The sequence below is a fragment of the Sesamum indicum genome, linkage group LG4 (assembly GCF_026168435.1).
Source record: "Sesamum indicum cultivar Baizhima isolate 11 linkage group LG4, ASM2616843v1, whole genome shotgun sequence".
NCBI lineage: Eukaryota > Viridiplantae > Streptophyta > Magnoliopsida > Lamiales > Pedaliaceae > Sesamum > Sesamum indicum.
Window position 1 is genome coordinate 12,172,216 of NC_142660.1, and position 21,490 is coordinate 12,193,705.

General features: G+C 35.1%; 3 protein-coding genes across 4 annotated transcripts; 2 read left to right on the forward strand and 1 right to left on the reverse strand.

Moving 5' to 3' along the window:
- Nucleotides 1-2,836: 2,836 nt before the first annotated feature.
- Nucleotides 2,837-6,492, forward strand: WRKY30 (WRKY DNA-binding protein 30). Its single transcript, XM_011077727.3, has 3 exons — nucleotides 2,837-3,390; nucleotides 3,499-3,627; nucleotides 5,567-6,492. The coding sequence occupies exons 1-3, from the start codon at nucleotides 3,125-3,127 to the stop codon at nucleotides 6,198-6,200; spliced, it is 1,029 nt and encodes a 342-aa protein (XP_011076029.1). The 5' UTR covers nucleotides 2,837-3,124; the 3' UTR covers nucleotides 6,201-6,492.
- A 389-nt stretch (nucleotides 6,493-6,881) lies between these two features.
- Nucleotides 6,882-9,683, reverse strand: SPCH (basic helix-loop-helix (bHLH) DNA-binding superfamily protein). Of its 2 annotated transcripts, XM_088879702.1 has the most exons (4): nucleotides 9,249-9,683; nucleotides 8,803-9,179; nucleotides 7,863-8,426; nucleotides 6,882-7,097 (listed from the first exon to the last, which is right to left on the reverse strand). In XM_088879702.1, exons 1-4 carry the CDS (start codon nucleotides 9,253-9,255, stop codon nucleotides 7,032-7,034), a joined length of 1,014 nt encoding a protein of 337 aa, XP_088735828.1. In that variant the 5' UTR covers nucleotides 9,256-9,683; the 3' UTR covers nucleotides 6,882-7,031. The 2 variants fall into 2 exon arrangements, with proteins under 2 accessions (XP_088735828.1, XP_011076030.1); XM_011077728.3 differs by having other exon boundaries at nucleotides 8,803-9,683.
- A 5,372-nt stretch (nucleotides 9,684-15,055) lies between these two features.
- On the forward strand, nucleotides 15,056-18,176 carry LOC105160385 (uncharacterized). The gene is made up of 4 exons (XM_020693414.2): nucleotides 15,056-15,278; nucleotides 15,549-16,146; nucleotides 16,305-17,430; nucleotides 17,667-18,176. The coding sequence occupies exons 2-4, from the start codon at nucleotides 15,573-15,575 to the stop codon at nucleotides 17,848-17,850; spliced, it is 1,884 nt and encodes a 627-aa protein (XP_020549073.1). The 5' UTR covers nucleotides 15,056-15,278; nucleotides 15,549-15,572; the 3' UTR covers nucleotides 17,851-18,176.
- The last annotated feature ends 3,314 nt before the right edge of the window (nucleotides 18,177-21,490 follow it).

The following is a 21,490-nucleotide window of genomic DNA, read 5'->3' on the forward strand; positions in this document are numbered from 1 at the left end:
AACACAACTGGTACATTAGCTCAATCCAAAATGAGCTGAAACAAATTTTAAGAAACAACATACCAAAATACTGCATCAAAATGGAAGAACTTATCCTATTCTACATATGATCACTGATAAATAACGCGATTTTAGCTAAATGACAAGAGGATCACATAATAAAGCATGTAAAGAAAAAAAATATTCCAATTGTATGGAAAGCTAATGTCCAGTACGCATAGAACAGTACCTGAACGAGCGATAAAGAGAGTCCACGAAGCTGAGCTTACCAACGGGACACAGTACTCCGGCGATCAATCCAATAGGACGAAAAATGGTGGGAAAATCAGAATTCAAACTGAAAAGAAGATTTTCAATTCACCAAATAATTTATACAGCTTTGAATTTTGGCGGCATCGACAAGCTTTTCTGCTATAAATATCTACGGCTGCGAACTGGGAGCCGAATCCTAACGGCCAGCGAGCTTTCCACGTGGACTGAGGAAGAAAATGTGGTGACGTGGATATGCCGTAGGCTAGGATCATACGAGTGAAGTGCTTGCGTGTCTAGTTACTCTAGTAGAGAATGGAAGCATACGGGTTGGGAGATAATACGGAAGAGCTTATGGATATTGATCGGGAAACGTGGTTGCAAGCTATTGGGTTAAATATATGACTCAGGGTGGTGGGACCTACCTTGTGTTCATCGATAGGCTCGGAATCGAATCGTTGCCTGATTACAGCCATTTACTAAAGTCTTCTCGTTTGGGTTCGATATGACATGGGCCAAGAAAAATATGAGGCTTCAAAGACCCTAGCCCAAAACCTTATGGCAACAATTAGGCCCAACAGAATGGCCCAATCTAGCTATAAAATAATGCCAGCCCACATAGATATTCCCTCTGCTAGTATCCCTTATTACTTATATATATATATGTATGTATGTAATAGATATGCTTATGATAGATTAATGCCACTCTTAGGATGATCTTAAAAAAACAAGGAAACAAACATACCAACAATCCTCTCCATTTAAGAGAAGGTGAAGGAATGGAAAAGGCAAGTTAACAATTTTAATAGAAATCTTCTCTTCTCCCTCAATTTTGGAGCCTACCCCATCTCGAAGTGGAAAATTTTAATTTTTGATCGTATCAATTGCCCACGATATTTTAAATAAAGGATAATTACATTACCGTTCTTGAGTTTTAGTATAAAATTATTCATACTTTTCATGATTTGAAAAATTATAATTAGTATTTATTTTTTATATTACTTTCTATCTAACAAAAATATATTTATAATTACAATAAATTTTAAAAAAGTCCCTTATAATTTATCCTTAAAATTATTATGCATCTCAAATAATATTTATATTTATGAGAAATTTGATTAAAAAAAATTGACCGCGCCCTTTAAATATATCCCCTAAACTGGGAAGATGTGTCAGACCACGTCATCACAAAATTATTAGTAATATGAAAATTATATTTATTAATCATAGTCTACAGTCCAGCGTTGGGTACAGTACTGTTTCCTACCTACGCGTAACGAGGTTTGAAGATTCCTTCCGCTTTCTCTTCAGTCTTCACAATAATTACTAGCAACTAAAGTCCGAATTCAGTAGAATCGCATCTTTCATCTCTGACTTCATCTTTTCTCTCCCATTCCCCTCAACCATACTAATATATACATACACAAATTCTGAATCTTGACTACATCGAAATGCATTACAACTATTACTAAAACAAAAAATGCAAGAAATTCTATGATATTGTAAACGAATAAATTATCCTCTTATATAAAAATATATATATATATATTTATATATTTTTTTAAAATAAAGTATTTTACCTCTTTAAATATAAAGGTAAATTATTCTATTTTAAAAAATATAGAGAGATATATTAAAATTATTTTTTTATAAATAAATAATTACGCATTTACAATATGATACGGGATAAATTGCATTAAATCTATTACTATAATACTCCTCTTATAATATCCTTATAATCATCAATCGCACACATAGTTGGTTTGGTATGGGAATGAATTTTTGGACGGTCAATCAACGGCCAACTTTTTTTTTTTTTCCTTTGAATTTAATATTAAATATTAATATGTAATAGATTCTAACAATAATAACAATCATGTATTATTTGTCAACATAAGATAATTATATCTAATTAATATTATTATTAAAGTAGAATTATCCCACACATTGATAAAGTTCAAACCTACAATTTTAAAGTTATAGGGTCTCAATTTTGCCAACATCGACAGCTCGCAACTCTTACTCTTCACTTAATTTAGCTAGATAGACCAGAATGTATCCATATTATTTAATTAGGGATTATTTTGATGTTTTATTAATTCTTAATAATTGTAGCATGTTCTACTAACTAACATGTCAAATTAGGACTTCCTATGATCAATTAGTGTAGTGCAGATCTGTCTTTTCTTTTTTGTTGATTCAAACAGTCTGAACCTTTTACTGCAAATATATATAATATCAGCACAATATTAATTCTATATCAATAGAAAATTGAGATCGTTGTTTCTAGAACTTTTATGTTAAAAGTTGTTTGTGGGTGTGGGTAGGAATTGTAATTATGATAAGTTTGAAGGGGTCAGCATTTGACTTAATTTGCTAAAAATACAAATTCCTAAGACCAAAGACCAGTCTAGTCCACCCCAAACAACAATATCACTTGCTTCTATTCTACTTCTATTTTCCTCAGTCAAAACTCCATACTATTCTTCTTCCGCTCTTTGTTGTCTTTCCCTCCCTTTTCCCCTTTCAAACACTAACCCCCCACCCCCACCCCCACCCCCTCCTATATATATATATGCAGATATACAAAACATCCTCAACTCACACCTCATTTCCTCATCCACACTTGTTTTTCTTCATCAACTTTTCACATTTACAAAGAATTAGTTTTCATCAACTTAGAAATAATTGATCCACATCTCATCCTCCTCTTCTCTAATTATAATTTGCATGATTTCAGAAACTGCACAGCTAAACTATACTCCACAGGGAGGCAACTTTGAGCTTCTTAGTTTATTCTTCCAATGCTCGAGGTCGTGCTCGTTGTTTCACAACAATTTTAATCCCGTTTGAGTCCCTTTTATCCGGTTTGGAAATGGAGGGTTCCCCGGCGGATCTGGTGAAAGAGCTGAGTCGAGGGAGGGAACTGGCGGAGCAGCTGCAAATCCATCTCAATAACGTGCACTCCTCTTCCCACGAAGCTCGGGACTTTTTGCTCCACAGAATTCTCAATTCGTACGACCAAGCACTCTCCATGCTCAAGTTTAGCCGACCCGGTGGTTCCGAGGGGCCAGCGCTGACGGTGTCGGATTCTCCCGGCAGTCCTCACAGTGATGATTCCGATCAGGCTTCTAGGAAGAGGTTAATTTGGATATATTTCTAGATGTTCAGTTATATGTATGAATTGTAATTATGGTTATGATTGTGATGAGTGTAAATTAATGATGTTTTGTGTTTATGTATTTGCAGAAAGGCAGCGGAAAAGTGGACGGAGAAAGTGAAAGTGTGGGAAGGAATAGGAATCGAGGGTCAACTGGATGATGGCTATGGTTGGAGGAAGTACGGCCAGAAAGACATCCTGGGAGCAAAACATCCCAGGTCAGGAATTGCAACTGCATTCTAAGTTTTAATTATTAACAATCTTACATATCATTTGTCCAAATTCAATCTGAATTAAAATTTTCTTGTACGAAATTAAATTTATAATTATTATTAAAATAAATCAATATCAACACAACATTAAAATTTGAACCAATGACTTTATAGTTAGGGGACTTGATTTTACCCAATTAAATAAACTTTTCTACAACGTGCATATAATAGTTGGTTCTGGGTGATGGTACTTTAAAGTTTAATGAGGCAAGAAAGTTGTAACATATTATATTAGGAAATTAAAAGTGGAGTAATCATAGGAAAAAGCACAAGGTTCAGTTTAGAATTTTCTGAGAGCGCGTTAACGTGGACCACTATTCTTCACATTTACTCATAATAATGATAATACGCGCTTAATTAATTGGGCATGCATGTAGTATTAAAATTCGCAACTACCGCTTCCTTGTCCTTGTTCGAGTCTTGCTCAAACTTGTATTGAAAATTTTGACTGTTGCAGTAAATTTGATTTTTGCTTTTTTATTTATTTGATAAGTTTGCATTCCATTGTCTAATGCATAGGACAGAGTTCTTCTAAACCTTTGACATAGGTTCAAATTCCTGTCCTACGCAATTTATTTTTATCTATTTTTTATTTCGATAGCCAAAAATATTTTTGGCATAATTTGAATCTGAGACACTTGATTTACCTTTTAAGATAAAAGTGAGCAATTTCTTTATGTTTGTTCCTGAAGTACAAATCGATCCATTTGTTTCTGAATAATTTCTTTTAAAATGGTTTCTACTTTCCTAGTCAATGTCTTAATAGAAGATCAGGGGCAATTATATTTATACCCCTCATATATCGTTTTTTTTACACAAATCATCCCTGTCTTTTCAAATATTACAGAAACAACCTTTGGACGACTTTTAAAATTCAAAAATGCCTTTGTTGACTAGGTCAAAACTTTAAATTATTTTTTCAATGACAAAGAGCTCTTAGGGCGTTTTTGAAATTACCAAAAGGTAGAGAGTGTTAAAGTAATCCCCCTATACATTATTTTGATACCCCTTCTACCTTTTGATAATTATAAATATATATCCTGATGATATTTTTATCATTGAAAAAGTAAATTAAAGTTTGACCTGATCAACAAGGGCAATTTTGGGGTTTAAAGGCTGTTAGGGATAATTTTTATAATTGTTCAAAAGGTAGGGATGGTTTGTGTAAAAGAGCAATAGTGAGGGGGTTTAAATATAATTATTTTTTATAAATTTCAATCTTCAACAAACAATCGAATAAATTTATTAATGTCAAATATGTATAACTAACTGATAACTACTATTATAGTTGACAAAAAATTATAACTAAAGTAGACAGGAAAAGAGCATTTTTCGTTTCGTAACATAGGGTCATTTCACTTTGGTCCCATCGATTACGTGATTATTATTTTTGGTCGCGTATTTTTTAAAAAGTAGTACTTTTGGTCTCATGATATATTTACGTTTTAACGAAAAAAACCACGTGGTCGTTAAATGCATAGGACCAAAAGTGCTATCTTTTGAAAGTTATGGGATCGATCGTAATGTATGAGACCAAAAGAAAGAACGCCCTAATGGCTGCTGCTATTTTTTTGTTAAAAATATCTAACAAAAAAAGTGTCATGAAATCAAAAGTATTATTTTCTCAAAGGAGATCAATATTTATATATTTGATGGGATCGAATCTTTGACTTTTTAATCATTGGACCTTAACCCCGCTAATTAAATTAAACCTCATTAACAATTCAATGTAATATTATAGTCTTTTTATTTACTTATTTATTTTTTCCCACAAATATTATAGTCTTTTTATTTACTTATTTATTTTTTCTCAATGTGTGGGGTTTGAATTGGTATGAATTAGATTGTTGGACCCTTTATCATCGAAAAATTGTTGATTTTGCAGAGGGTACTACAGATGCACAAATAGGCACAGCCAGGGCTGTATGGCAACAAAACAGGTCCAAAGATCCGATGATGACCCGACCATTTTCGAAATCACATACAAAAGAAAGCACACGTGCAACCCACGTCCAAATTCAAGTAATACCATCAACCCATGCACAGCATCCATGCCCGACCCGAACCCACTTTCCCTATCCGAGAACCCGCACCAATTAGGAGCCCGGTCCGAACAAAACCAGCAACGTCAACCAGGTCCAGAACCACTCTTCAAGATCCAAACAAGTCTTAGAGTTATAACCCATGATTTAGGCACCGAGGAAAACCCACCGTTGGATCCATTTAACTTCCCTTCATCATCAACCATTAACCCCGACAATGTTATAGGAAATTATTCGCCTAATCTGTTGTCCCCTGCAGCATCCGGGTCGGATTATTACCCGATTTCGATGAATGTCACCAACGATAATTATACAGAATTAATTCCCAATTTCCACACGTCAGAGTCTGAACTCAGCCCAATTGTTGCAGCTGTGACTTCTGCCACCAACTCCCCTACCGTTGGTGCAAACTTCCCATTCGGGTCATCAGAATTCGACCCGAATTTTAGCTTTGGGAATCCGGGATATTATCCTTAAATATTAAACTCTTTTTTTCTTTTAAAAGGAAAGGAAAAGATATTGAATAAAGCTTAGACAAGCAGGTCGGTATTTAGCAAGAATTTTGTTCTCGTAAGACATGAGTTGGAAATTTAATTTGTTTGTACAATTTTGATATTTGCGTTAATTAAGGTTAATTAGTTTGGTTAGTTTCTTGCAGGTGATAGTTAGTGGACTGTAAGAAAGAGTAGAAATTAAGCTTTGTACCTCGTTGGCCATGGATTTACAACATCTTAATTCCTGTGTCGAATAGTAAGAATTTTGAATTTCATATTTTTCTTATTATCGAGAAAAATTTCAATTTAGTAATATAAATAAGGGGATAATAATCTTAATAGTGGACGAATCCATTTTGATGATTTTGTCCTGTAATTTTAAAAAAATTCACGCGTTAATGACAAAAATAATTGAAAAAATGCACCAATTAAAATGGTAACGTGCGTGTCATTATACTTTTCTAATTATTTGAGCAAATTCTGATAATTTTTGTCCTTAATACATGAATTCTTTTAAAATTATAGGATAAAATCTAGCATATTGAGTTTTCCACAATTTTTTTGACCTTAAGAAAAAGAGCCCTTATTAGAAACAAAAACATTCATGTAGGATTGCTAAAGAGCTGAATATGAAAAGGTTCACAGCAAGCACAAAAGTCACGTCAAAACACAAAGCAGCCATGTCTGATTAATTAATCTACGACTACATCCTTACTACATGTTAACACTAATTAAACAGCAGTGGTGGTTAATAGTTACTTTCCCACATTTGCTTTATTGTCGCATTTTCCAAGAACAATCGCGCTTCTACGTGTTAGCAGAATGTCTGCTGAATCTGGTGAGCCAATTCTTCCGCACTCAGCTGGCACTCTATTCCAATCTATCAAAACAAGCCAAGAAAAGGGTCCCATCTAATTAACTTCAAACAGCATTAAAGTAAACAAAATTTCGGTTGTGTTACAAGGATCGAAAATTCTAACTCAAATCAATTTTAGAATTAATTAAATAATAAATGTAATATATTTATATATAATTAGTATACAATTAAAAAAATAAATTAATTATATGACATGATAAGTATAATGTAATTATTATATGACTAATTTGATTCAACTAACATGATAAGTATAATGTAATTATTATATGACTAATTTGATTCAACTATTAACCATAATTTTCATACAAGAAGTCAAACAATAGTAGTACTTGCGGTAAAAACATGTGCGGTAAAAGGTTGTTTTCAAGAAATGTACATGTCAATGGCAGACGACCCAGTCAGTGAAATTCACAGTACATTATCGTTTCTTTTGAAAACGGGTTTTAATGATCAAAGCGACTTTGGGTGTATCATGTCGTGTTCTATCTTTGGCCCAGAATTTTCGTACTATTTCGAGCTTGTCAATTAGACCATCTCGGGGAAAACTATGTACTTGTCTTCACTCAGAAGAAATTTTTAAGAGAAAAACATGAATATATGCAGTTGTTCATGATCTGCTTGGATTTTTATGGAATCTTGTACTGTTTGACAGATCCAAGACATCAGCTATTGTCTCTGTGTGTGCTTGTGTGGGGTGGGGGGCGTTTGTATGCAGGTGTAAGTAAGAAAGATGAACTTAAACTGCATGCAATATTGCATAATTTGTACCTTAATTGTGAAAGAATTCAGCATCCTTTCATCAACGGTGTTGATGTTAACTTGGAGGATTTCGAGGGCACGTTCTTCCAGGGCAGAGATTATCTTGACAACTTGGCCGGGAATGCGATGGGAAACTGTCTTAAGCAGTAGGTTCGGGCCCGAGAACTTCACTTCAACTTCAGCTGCAGCTGATTTCGAGCTCGCCACGAGCTCATTAATGCTGTCAATAACATTGGAAGAAGTGGAAGAATTGCAAGGAGAAAGCTCGACCGGGCTTGAAAGAGATGGAGAATTGAGGTAGCCTGAAGTCTGCAGATTGTGCAGCCTAGGCTTGTAGGGGCTGCTAGGTTGGGGGGTTCTCGGGCTCACGGGCAAGCTCAATCTTGGGCTCAATGGTGGCTTCCGTGGGCTGAGGGGTGAGGGATGTGGCGAACGTCTCGGGCTTGAGAGGATCCTAGGGCTTAAAACATCGGTGTAGGCTTTTCGTTGCTTCTTGGCTTCGAGGGATTGTAGAAGTTGTTGTAACTCATTGATGTAATTGACTACTCCACCAATTATTGATGCTTGGTCACCCTAAGAAACAAGAGTACACATTACAAGATCGACATTGATATTACATGTCATATGAAAATCGGAATGTACAACCTCTAGTAACCAATTTACGACAAACCAAAGACATTATAACTATGTAAGACAAGAATATCTGAATTTGTTTTAGGTATACATCTGTAGGCCATGAGATTCAAGATAGACATCATGTCACATGAATCATTTACCAAAAGTACCACGAAATTTAGGACGATATAACGGTCTCATCCCAGATACGAGCAGCAATAAGCTAGAACACATTTTGCACCTACTATTTGTGCTACAAATGTCAAGATAAGTACAGGAAATTAACCTACTTCAACTTAAGCAGCAGCAAAAGCTAAAGCTGACGAGGACATACTCTTTTGACATAAAAGCAAGGCATCAACGAGCGAAGCACCGAGAGATGCTCGTTCATCTGCTTCCTCCGGTTCCTCTCCACCGTTATGTGAGAACTTCTCTGCTGCCCTTCATCCGAATTAGAAGCAGAAGCTGTTGCAGCATTCAGCTTCTGTCTCTTACTTTTTGGTGAAGCAGCTTCGAGCTCGGTCTCAGACTCTTGGAAAGCAGTATTGTAATAAGCTGATTTTTGGAACTCAAAGCTTTCATTTGATTCTTCTCCATCTTTTGATGAGGCTGCAGTTAGACCGGTTGCTGAGTTATCTCCCAGCGGGGTTGCTACCAGCTTACTATAATCAGAAGCTCCTTCAAAAGCTTCAAGAATACTAAAAATATCATCTGCACTGGAGAAATTAGTAGCATGATCACAGAAGTCAGATTCCTCGAAAAATTCAGACAAATTCTCACCATCCATTTTCGAACAAGAGTCAAAAAACACAACTTTAATGCTGCAAGAAGAGATTCAAGAAACGTCGACTGATTAACGAAGAAAGAAAAAAGGTGTGTTTGGCTTGTCTGGATATACCAAGAAGACAAAGCCAAAAAACAGTAGTAGAAGCTAGAAGGGCCCAAGAAATTGTTATATGAGCTGATTTGAAAGGGACCAAACTATCACCATCAATACTCTTTCAGAATTCAGATGGGGTTGTGGGCTTATAACTTTTTGGTTGTAGATATGGATGATTTTTAGAGACTTATAGAGTTGGATTTTGAGGGGGTGAGTGGGGTTGGGAAATATCACATGGAAATGTGAGAAGAGAGTGACATTGGAGTGGAAAAGGCTATGGGCAGATGAAAAGAGTGGGGATCCTTAGAGGGTTTTGTTCCTCAAGAGGAGAGACAGTGTGGTTTGTGGCATAGAGTAATGGCTATACCTATATAAATGACTTGTGTACCTTCTCAATTCTTGATAATGACGTATGTAATGGGAATTTAACTTTACCAATCAGAAAGGATTCTAATAATTAATTGGGATAAATTTAGGGTTGGTAATTTTTTGTCGGCAAAATTACATTTTTTATTCTATAACTATAGGCTGGTAGCACTTTTGGTTATATAACTACTTCTATTAATATATTTAGTCATTCTTTCAACAAATTTAGCTTTGAGCATTTTATATTTTGTTATTTTTATGGCAAATTTGGTCCTACGTTGACAATGTTGGTGATAAATAATGATATTTGCTCCAGTGGGAAGAAAACTAAAATTGTTAACACGTGACTAAATTTTTCAAAAAATGAACAAATGTGAGATGTTGTGTTCTAAATTCATTAAGAAATGACGACCAAATGTGTAATAGAGTACGTTACATGACAAAAAATACTAGTGTCTTATAATTACAAGACCAAAATTGTAATTCTGCTATTCTTATTTTACTTCAACTATACATGATTATTTCGACATTGAGTAGTGTTTCGTTTAGTATCTAGATGTTACATACATACAATATTTATGTTTCGTTACTTAAGTATAAAAATATTTATCCATAGACGTAGGTTATCACGATGTGTAATAAGTGCATATTACGTAAAATACGAGATGTAATATTATTTTACAATGAAAGCTATATATAACTAAGCTGTTTTCCTTGCTTCTTGATGAGTTTGTATTGTGCAAGGATGAATGAGTTACAGTTAGTATGAGTAGTAGACATTGAATATGGGTACAAAAGGAAGTATTTGTTGAATCTTCAGTGTTATTCCTGCATTCCCTTACCCATTTTTAATTAGGCCCTAAATGCGGAACTGTCGATATATGTAGTTATTCCGGCATGCAGCGCTCATGTAATTATTAAGATCATATCAACTGTAAAGTGCTATCTTTCACAGTTGGTGATGAATGCTTCAAATGAATTAAATAAGCTAGCCAATATTTATATATTAAAAACTGGTGGCAGCTTCAATGAATTAAATAAGACAATTGATTTTTGGTTGATGGATTCGAACGATTTGAAAAATGTATTTCAAATACTCTGACGTTGAGAATTTCGAAATCCATCACACTATTTAACAAAATTATATAATTCAAGTTTAGAGTTTTAAGTATTTTGAAATTCTTTGAATCTTAAATTATCCAAACAAATTCAGAGGATTCATTAATTACTGTGAATCTGAAATACTTGACTTCAAGTAATTAAATCAATACAAACGCAGTATTGGTTAACTGTAATTAATCAATTCATTGAAATTCAAGATTTGAACATGCATGCATACGTCCCGTTATCAATTGTAATAATTTGCAGACTGGCACTTGGTCTGCCTTCATCTCTAACATGCGTATATATACAAGCAAACAACAAGAAACTTAGAGCATTAACAGTCCACTGAAAAACAACATTAATCCTATGAGACCATGGTAAAGTGACTGCCAGTGTACTGGTCTAACGTACGTACAAGTAAAGCTTGAAACATGAATCTATTACAGCAGTAACTTAAATTCATCAAAAACGACAAAGTAGTACATTAAAAAATATATACCCATGTATATATATGCATGTATGCATGTGTATGTGAGGGTGGAGAGTAAATTAAGGGCGATGGTGATGATGATGGGGCAGGAAGCAATATGCGCAAGTTGTGTGTGTGAGGAAGGGGAGGTTGGAGAAGATAGCTAGGCTTTGAATGAGCAGACACGGCATGTCCGTGCCAACCCCGATCTTACATTGTTTTTCGAATTCATTTCACGTATCAATTTCATGATTTATTTTACATTTACTCTCTTTCACAGTACGATTCTGCATAATTATTACATATGGACTCTGTGTGTGTATGTGTGTGTGTGAGAGAGAGAGAGAGAGTCTCTTGCAGTAATTAATATAGGTAACAAGAGCAACTGGTGCTGGTGCTGCATGGGAGTGCGTTCTGAACGAAGAAAATGACGTCAACCTGTTTGTGTATTTTTATCCAACACATTTTCTAATTGGCAATTTCTCGAGCTTTCTTTCTACCTTGGAATATATATCCTTTTTCTTATTACCTTTTCTCTTTCTTTAATGTCATCTCAAGCTGGTTTATGTTTAAGGTACACAGTAATTCTTAAGTATGCAAAGATTTGAATACTTTGCCAGCGCAGAGTGGCCATTAGTTTAAGGCAAATTCTGACAGGAAACGGACACTTCGAAAATGCCATTTATGAGGATGAATGATCCCCTGTTTTCTATGACATCATCATATCCCTTTTGGAACTTAAATTAAGTACTTTAATTACATGCTATATAGGAAAGTTTTTATTCATATCTTTGATCCAACTGTATACTAATTATACGATAAGTGTATTGTACTCGTCATATAATTAATTTAAATTTAATCGAATCGAGTTGGATTAGAATTTCCCCAGCTATATATGGGCCAGCCCAAGCCAATTTTGAAACCCAAACTATGGTAGGGAAACATTGGTTGATGGTGCATGGCTTGACCCATTATGGACGGACATGTGGACCTTAGAGGTAGGATGGGGCATCATTAGGGGGGATTCTTAGCATCGTGTGAGTACTTTTGCTATTATCTCGATAGCCTGAGACTAATCAAGTGCATCAGGCATTGTAGAAAATGGTGGACGAATATCGATGGTGCTCAATGTCAATGTACGAGACGGTCAGGTGTTGTGCACATGGATAAAGCCCGATAGGATGTTAGATGGTTTGTGTAGGACGGCCTAATGGTGTGTACACTATCGATAGGTTTTAGCAGGCAAAGGCCAAGGCTTGGTGAACAACTGCAGGCTTAGGCAAGAGACAACTCAAGTAGGCATGTGCGGGGTATGTGTAGGTAGTTTTGTTTACCCCAAGACAACTATATATTACATAATAGAGGGTAACTGCTGATTATTCCAAAAAAGTTGAGAAATTTTTAGTTGGTTTCTTAACAATTTTCCCACCTGTTGGGGATGCCAACTGCAGCACGTTGTCTCTTATACAAATCTTCCTAAACTTATACATTCTGGGAGAGTTGGTAAAGAAAATTGTAGGCAAGCATACTTCTTTGAATTGAAATAGAGGAATAAAAGCAAATTAAGTTGTGCGTTTTGCGAGTAAATTCGTATTGCCTTTTATGACAATTGCTTATGTTTTGACATATTGCATAAAATTGTGGAATAAACCTCACTAGAACACGAATTCTATACACTTATATACATATGTGTGGGAAAAGGGGAGTGGCCTGCCGGAACCAAGTCTCAATAACGGTTCTTTCAATCAGATATTGCAATACTCGTAAGACATATTAATTGGTATGCGTGGGACAAAGTTGGAAACGAAGGGGGTTAGTAAATGTGGAGGGACCTCTACCCTCTGCTTTCCCAACTCCTCATTCATTTCACACCATTTATTAAAGAGAGTCCCAAGAAATGTATGATGCATTGTCTTGCATTATTAATACATCACTGCTAAATAATGACTCTTCTCTTCCACCAATCCCTCGCCTCCTATCAGTTGCACCGTTAGCAGCTCGATTCCCGGCCTCTGCCATACCTCCACAGTCCCCCCCCCCAACCGGCCCCACTTGTTTCCTCGTTGATGTCAAATAATGTGAATTAATAATCAAATTTATTATTTTATGAATAAGTTTGAAATCACGAGTTCATCAGATTTATTACTCTATGAATAAGTTTGAAATTATGAGTTTAATGTTACTAGCACTTTTATCACTCTTAATTCTTTATTTATAGCAGCCATCATATTACATTACATACGCATGCAAATACATGCATATTCCGACATTTTTACACACTCATATATATATACATAATTGAGGAGAGAGAAATGAAATGAGAACTGAAATTTAAATGCATGAATATTCAAGAATGAGAGACAATTACGAAATTGCAGGCTACCTTAAATGCGTGGTTAATTGATGTATCTACCAGAGGCAGAGGCAGAGGCACGGCAGCGTTAAAAGCAGAAACGCGAGTTTGGTAGGCGGAGGCCCCCTTTGAAAACAACACATGGAAACCACACAACTCTCTCTTTTATGCAACAAACCACATCATCACCCACACACACACATATATATATGTACCTACTTTGTTTTTGGCTGTTTGCAGCATAATAATCTGGACAACGTCGCCTGTTTTCTTCTGCTTGGCGGGATTCGCTTTGTTTCTTCATCTTTAATTTTGTCGACTGAGACAGACAGTGACACCGTACAAATCTTTCTTACTTTTGTTGGTAATAAGGTTATTTAACTCTTCCTCCTATTACCATGAGTGAGAGAGAGAGAGAGAGTGTGATGGAGACTGGTGAGGGAGAGTGGTTGGCAAATTGTAAATTAAAGCACTTCATGTATAGATTGGCCCACATAATTTTTCAAGAATGTCTACTTGTGTTTTTGGTCCCTTCGGCACTTATAATGATCTTCAACCAAAGTTCATTTTTCAAATTTTGCTTCCATTCAAATTCAAATAATTGGACCATTTTCCATATATTGTGATTCTACTTTTTTCTCTTGATATAGAAAATTTGGATAATTTCGATTTCAGCCACTGCAACAAATTGGGTATTGTATTTCTTTAGTCGGAATACTGATAAATTATCTATTAAATGAAATTCAAGATCATTTAATTAAAAGAACCGCTCATATTGTAATTCTATTAAAATCAATAATATCCAATTCACAATCATTTAAATTTTTAATACCATAATTCTTACAAGTCACGCTACCTCCTCTCTTTGGACATTGATCAAATCTATTGTACTGTGTAAAATTATCTCATCATTAAACATATATTTCACTAGAGTTGATATCTCACTAATTTCATCTTTTTCAGTTTCTCTCTTTTTATTTTTTTAAAAAATTTTAATATCGTCCATATAAATTTATACCTACATAATCATAAATTATTAGATTACCATATCATGACGATATCATATGTAATCCAATCATTGATAACTTGTGTATGTACTAATTTATATAAATAAAAAAATAATAAAATTTGAAATCATGTTTCATACATATAAAATCTGTACTATATCAATATTAAACGTTACAGCAAGAACCCATGAACCTCACATCTATAACATTTTGGTTATGAAGATTTTGGTCATATCTTATAATGTTGTACACTAAAATCAATTTTTCGAAATCCCATTTTATTGCAATTTCAAAAACTATTTTATCCTTTTCTTTATTAATAAATTGAATTATATATGTGAAAAGGTAAAATAATACCCCATAAGCTTCAAATAAAAGAGGCAGCATCATTAATATTATAAGATTATTTAATTCATAATTTATTTAAATTAATTTATAGTATAAGATTTTGATCTAATTCTCTGAAATCTATGCCCAAATTCGACAGATCGACGCTAACAACATAGTGTAACTGACAAATCTGACAATAGCAACCGGTTCATATTACAAATCAGATAAACGGCACCGGTGGTGGGCCACGTCGTTCCATATCCGCTGCTCTTAGGGATCTTGCGTCCCACTTCTTCTCGTCGTAAGTTCTGTGAATTCCATATTCCCGTTCGTAATTGTGTTTTTCTGAAGAATTGGTTTAATATTATGTTTATTTATAAAATGTTTGGTTATTTTTCGGTTCACACAATTTTCATTTCAATTTTGTGTGAATCTCTGCCAGAGATTTGGGGAAAGTTACTTTATTTGCAGTTTTCTTGCTTCGATGCAGCGTTTGGTTAGATGGGTTTCATTTTAATTGCTTAAATTCTAACAAAGTTTTGTTCTTTTTCGTTTATGTTTTGCTAATTAGGGTTTATGTTTTTGGAATGCCGGAATGGAAGTTGATAAGAGGAGAGCATCGTTGGAGACAGAAAATAAGGACTTTGTAGATAGTGGAGTGGTACTGAATAAAGAATATGAGGGGTGCATTAGGTGTTTGGAATTGCAAGATAAATTAACAAAAGCTAATGATAAATGTGGACTTTTAGAAATAGGTATGGGGGAGAAAAATGCTGTAATTGAGTGGCTAGAGTGTAAGGTTGGTTTAATGGAACTGAAAAAGCTCGAACTTGAGGATGAACTTAGAGTCTTGAAGGAAAGGAACCAAGAGCTTGAGAAGAGCAATGGAAATGGTGAGGAGGAAGACAAGGTTACACAGTTGATGATCGAAAATAATGTTTTGGAGTGTGAGAAGAGAAAGGCTGAAAGCGAGGTTGAAGTTTGGAAAGTGAAATGTAAAAAACTGGAGTTGCAAGTGATGGAGTTGGAGAAGAGACTGTCTGCAGGAATGATGAAAACGGGTTCGGGTTTGCCCGAGATGTATCAAGCCAAGACAATTGACCTAGGTGGTCCATCAGTTGTGCGGGCTGAAACCGAAAATAAAGCGAATGAGGATAAGGATGCAACAGGTATTCTTATTGCCAGAAACATATGCAAATGAAGTTCAACATTTAGTTGGTACATAATTTGTACATTCCTTCATTGTTATATCTATCTGCTTAGTTGCTGTGCTTTGGATTTGGGCATATTGCATTTCATAGTCTTCGTGTCTGCTCTTCTTTGGCAGGCAACCTTCCAGTTAATACGCCATCGTCTATGCGGTATATAGGTGGTGATGTATTTAAAGGGCCGCCCCAAAATAAATTAAAGTCGAGAGTTAGAAAATGCTTGGACTTTGCTGCAGACCGGAGGCCACATAAGAATATTTCTCCCTCAACACCAGGTGGTAGACCTCCTTTTGTTCTACTTGGCATTAGTGACAGCAGCGATGATCTTGACACTACTGATGTGCATTTACCCAATGTTGATAATAAGGGAGGGAAACAGATCTGCAGTTCAAGTTCGACCAATGTTGGTTTAGGAATTACTCTTGGTGAAAAGGAGTTGACCTCAAAAGATAGGTGTGCAGCAGTTGTTGAACACCAGATAGATGAAGTGGAAACCATTGGCTACATTGGGAGACAGCCATATATTCCAACGTCTAAGAGGAGAAAAGTTAGGAGAGGAGTTGCTTATATAGTTACTAGCGAGAGTGAAAACGACAATGATGACAATATTCCAATTTGTAAACTTAGGAGTAAACATCTGTCTGCACATAATTCAGATAATCTCCAGAACAGAAGATCTGTGGATGATTCTTGTTCTGGGGACAACCGGAGGGAACTTACTCCTAGGCGACGCTTAATTAGAGTGGGAAATCTTGAACATAAAGGTGTTTCAGGAAAATGTTCTTATAAAAGCACAGGAAGCCAAAAAAGTATAGGAATCCCTGAAAAAATGAGTGACATTGTGTGTGAAGATGATATAGAAGAGGATTATTCAAGTAGTGAAGGTGAAAGTTTGGGCGGATTTCTTGTTAGCACCTCAGAAGTTTCAAAAAGTGATTCCTTCTCTAACCATGAAGATCTGTGTGAAAATCTTGACACGCCCTCGGGTGATTGGTCATGTGACTCAGAACATGTATCTGAGAGTAGTATGGAGTATGATGAGGTCATATCTGGTCTTCGAAGGGGGAGAAAAGACAAAATGAAGTGGGAGTATGAAGCAGATATGCTTGCTGATTTTGGTAAACGCCCTGAACTATGCATGAAGGCAGTATGTGCTCTTTATCGCCAACAAACATCTGAGGAGAAATCTTGCAAATCAGCTATACTCCTTAATGGACGAGGGTTCAGCCAAATTCATGCATTTAGGTAAGGTTTCTATGTGTTTATATTTAGTGTCTGGATATCAGTGCAATATATGTCATTGACTGTTTTATCAATAGTATTAGATATATTTGGTATCTGATCTAACCGTTGCTTGTTAACATTAGAAACTTGATCTAGTTTATTAATTCACTCCAACAATTGTTTCTTTGTAAGCTATGTCACCTGCGGTTATGGATTGATCTAATCCAACCCTAACATTTCTTTTCTAAATTTTACAGTGGCAGTGCCTTGGCTGAATTTCTCACTGATGGAGATCCGCATGGTGATGTAAAGAAGTCGGTGGAAGAGCTGAAAGAATTCGACGTGAAGGGGGTTGAGCAGTGCAGAAAATTGGCAACACACTACTCTAAGCAATTATTTGAAATCTACAAGAATGAAGAAGACCCCTTTTTCCATCCTTAATGAGGTTTGGCTTCCGTAGAACATGGTATGTAGATATTTCCCAAATGGTTCCGCAACTTAACTTATTATTGCTCCCTCCAATGTATATATCTTCTTCTCGACCATTTCTATGACTGGATCACTTATATCAGAAAGCTTTTGTGCGAAGGCCTCTTCTATTTTGACATGTAAGATTGAATTCTAAGTTTCTTCGGTCATTTCGACCAGTATAAGCACCCTTCTGTTGTACTCTTGGATCCAAGTGGTAACCGTTGCTCACTATAGACCTGTTCAAGGTTGAGTTTGTTAGAGATATTTAAACTTCGGATTAATTGCCTGCATCAAAATTTTGGCTTGTTCTGGTATCTTTTGTCATACTAAAATCTACTTTGCTTTTTCAAGAACTGATGGATCATCAGTAACTTAGAAATAAATTTTTCGGACTTTTATGTTTCTTTGACAACTTCTGGGACATCTAAGAGACGTGCAACCTTGATATCAACAGTTCTTTCTTATGTATAATTAAAATATAATAGGCAAACAGTTGTCCAGAATCAGCCCTGCTATCTCACCTAATAGCCGTACACGTGGAATATTAAGAAGAGAACCTTTATATACTCAACATTATAGGTATACAATTTGGGAAAATGATAGGCCAATTATTCCAACATCCCAAGAATATTTTGCCACGATTCTCCAAAATTTCCTCCATGTTTATTTGACTAATTAATCCAAAGGCCTAATCACTTCTCGTGTAGGCTGCACTCATATGTGAAATATTCTTGAGAAAAAGATCTTCAAGAATTCATTTTCTACACGCAAAGCCTTCTATATATAACACAGCCCCAAACATTTCCATAGAATCGATCAAAAACAAATAAGTTGTGAGCATGGAGTACTCAACCTCAGCAGAGCTGCTGAAAGGAGGCGGTGACAGCCGCCAGCCGGGAAAAGAGAGGTGCGGTGGCCACGGTATCTACTTCCAAATGCCTCTGCACTATCCCAAGTACACAGCAAAAGACTATGAAAGCATGCCCGAGTGGAAGCTCGACTGCCTCCTCTCCCAGTATGGGCTGCCGGCCATTGGCACTGCTGATCAGAAAAGGTGGTTCGCCATGGGTGCTTTCCTTTGGCCTCGCTACAATCACACCACATAAATTGTATACTTTAAGCATCCCTCTACGGTAATATTGAGGAAAAGTGTGACAGAAGATCAGCATCGCTTGTTCGACATCTGGAAGTAAGTGTGATGGAAAATCCACTCTGCTTGAAAAACTCTATAGTCTACAGTATTTGAGAAGTGCTGAAAGAGTTCAGTTCACCAGTCTGCCATTTTTGTTGATTGTATGATTTTGCGAGCGTTGTTGTGTTGGATGAATGTCGATTTGAGGTTGTACATCTCTTGATCATTTAGGGAATTTTCTTTTGCTTTATTTTTTTCTAATTTTTAATTGAAATATGAAATTTTCATTGATTGATCGATCGTTCCAAATAGAGTATATTAACCTGTCAGTAAAATAACTTAAGGTATTATATCTTTCAATCTAACTCCAATATAATTTAAAAAAGCCTGTTAACGTGAATTCATAAGTTTTCTAAAATATTTTGTAATATATTCCAAAATTCATAAGATATATTGATAAAACTTTAAAAAAATAAATTTAATTTACAAGATTCAAAATAAAATATTGGGAATTTAAAACATCCTTTGAACCGGAAAAAGAATATCCAGTTTATTTTTAAATTTTACAACCCCATCAATTTAAATCACGATATCGTTAAACTTTTTGATTAATTTATATGTAAACACTTATGAAAACTTATTTTAAAAATAAGATCTAACATTTTCTCCAATAATATTAAATACACATATATGAGCTTATTAATATTTTTTAAATAAGTTTAATCCGACCCTCTTTTCCTAAATAATGTCTTTCACAATTATTTCACAAATCAATAAGCTATAGTTGAATTATTAAAAAAAAATTCTTAATAATTAAGTTTTAATCTAAAAAATACTTGCACTATTTTCAACAAGTAGGGGTATTTGTAAATACTTATTTTAAGCGCTTATCAATTTACTGCTGATAATAAATTAAAAAGTGTTATTATTTTATATTTTTTATTTTTGAACTGTTTAAATTAAATTAATTTTAGTCAAAAGTTTGAAACACATTTCTAGCAACTTATAAATATTAAATTCTTTTTCCCAAACACTCATATTTACAAATATTCATAGTTATTTCCACCACAAATATAGAAATTATTGCAGACACCCTCAGCATTATAACATCAAGCTTCATCACATGTTTACTTTTCTGTTTAGAATGATTCATTATAACTGGTAATACTAATTTTTTTTAAAAAAAATAGAGGCTGAAAATTTCTCCGACATTTTTAGAACTCCCAAAATAATCACAGATTGATGGCAACAATTGAAATGCATCAACGAGAATAACGGTCGTCCTCTTCTTCTTCTCCACCCCATTCATCTATAAATATCAATCCCTCAACAAAATCAACATCCAAAAGAAATTAAAATTAATTCCAATTACTTGATCGAAAAGGCCAAAAAAAAGGGAAAAAAGCGTGCTTAGGATCCTCTCTCTGCGGTCGGCCACCGGCTTCTACCCTTCGATCCGCCGCAGAGGGAGTGAAAAAATATTCTTCATTTTCTGATCATCGCATCATAACTACTGTGGAAAGTAGTTAAAAATAAAATAAAATGGAGATGATCGGCAGAGCTTTGGCGGCGATTGTCGTAGTGGTGTTGGCCGCCGCCGTCGCTTTCCCCTCCGTCGCTGCCTCCTCCGATGTCAAATCATTTGCACCCGCACCTTCCCCCCTCGCCACCAGCGATGGTGCGTTGTTCTATACCTAACCTGATTTTATACAATTTAAAATACGGTGTTTTTGATTGGTATTTTCGATCGATCATCTTCAAATGTTTGTTCATACAGGAACGGCGATAGATCAAGGCATAGCATACGTTCTAATGCTGTTGGCATTGGTGCTCACCTACATAATTCACTAGATTTTCCGATCTAACGAATTATTATCATAATCTCCAAGAAAGAGCGCATCTAAAAATTGATCATTGAGGAGATAGAGAGAAATCAGAGTAGAAGAAGTGGAATCAGTACACATTTTCCGGTGGTCCATTTTTGGTTTACTCTTTTTTGGTAGAATTCTGTTTCTCTTTTTTTTTTTCGGTAAATAATTCTGTTTCTCTTTGGTGTGGGTGTGGGTTTGGGTTTGGGGTGGTTTCTCTATTCATTTGTCAGTCTAAAGTTAGATATTTCTTTTGGATTTTCATTTTCTGAATGTTAGATGGTTTTGTAATCTATTTTTATCAACTAGTATTAAATTACTTTTCTTTTTATGTGTAATTTTTTAGTATTTTTGGGTCGGGGGACGTGTGTGCAAAATAATTTAAATATGACTCTGAAATAATATAAAACATAAAATATATAAAGGAAAGTGGTAGAAAATAACTCAAATTGGGGAGAGAGAAAAAAATTTAACATTGGTTCCAACTAAATAAAAGTGATCGACAGTAAAAAATAAGTGCCCCATAGTTCATTTTCAACTATACCTCGTCTGATAGGGTTTATTCATAGTTTTTTCTAATTTGAGCTACTCATAGTTTGTATGACAAACC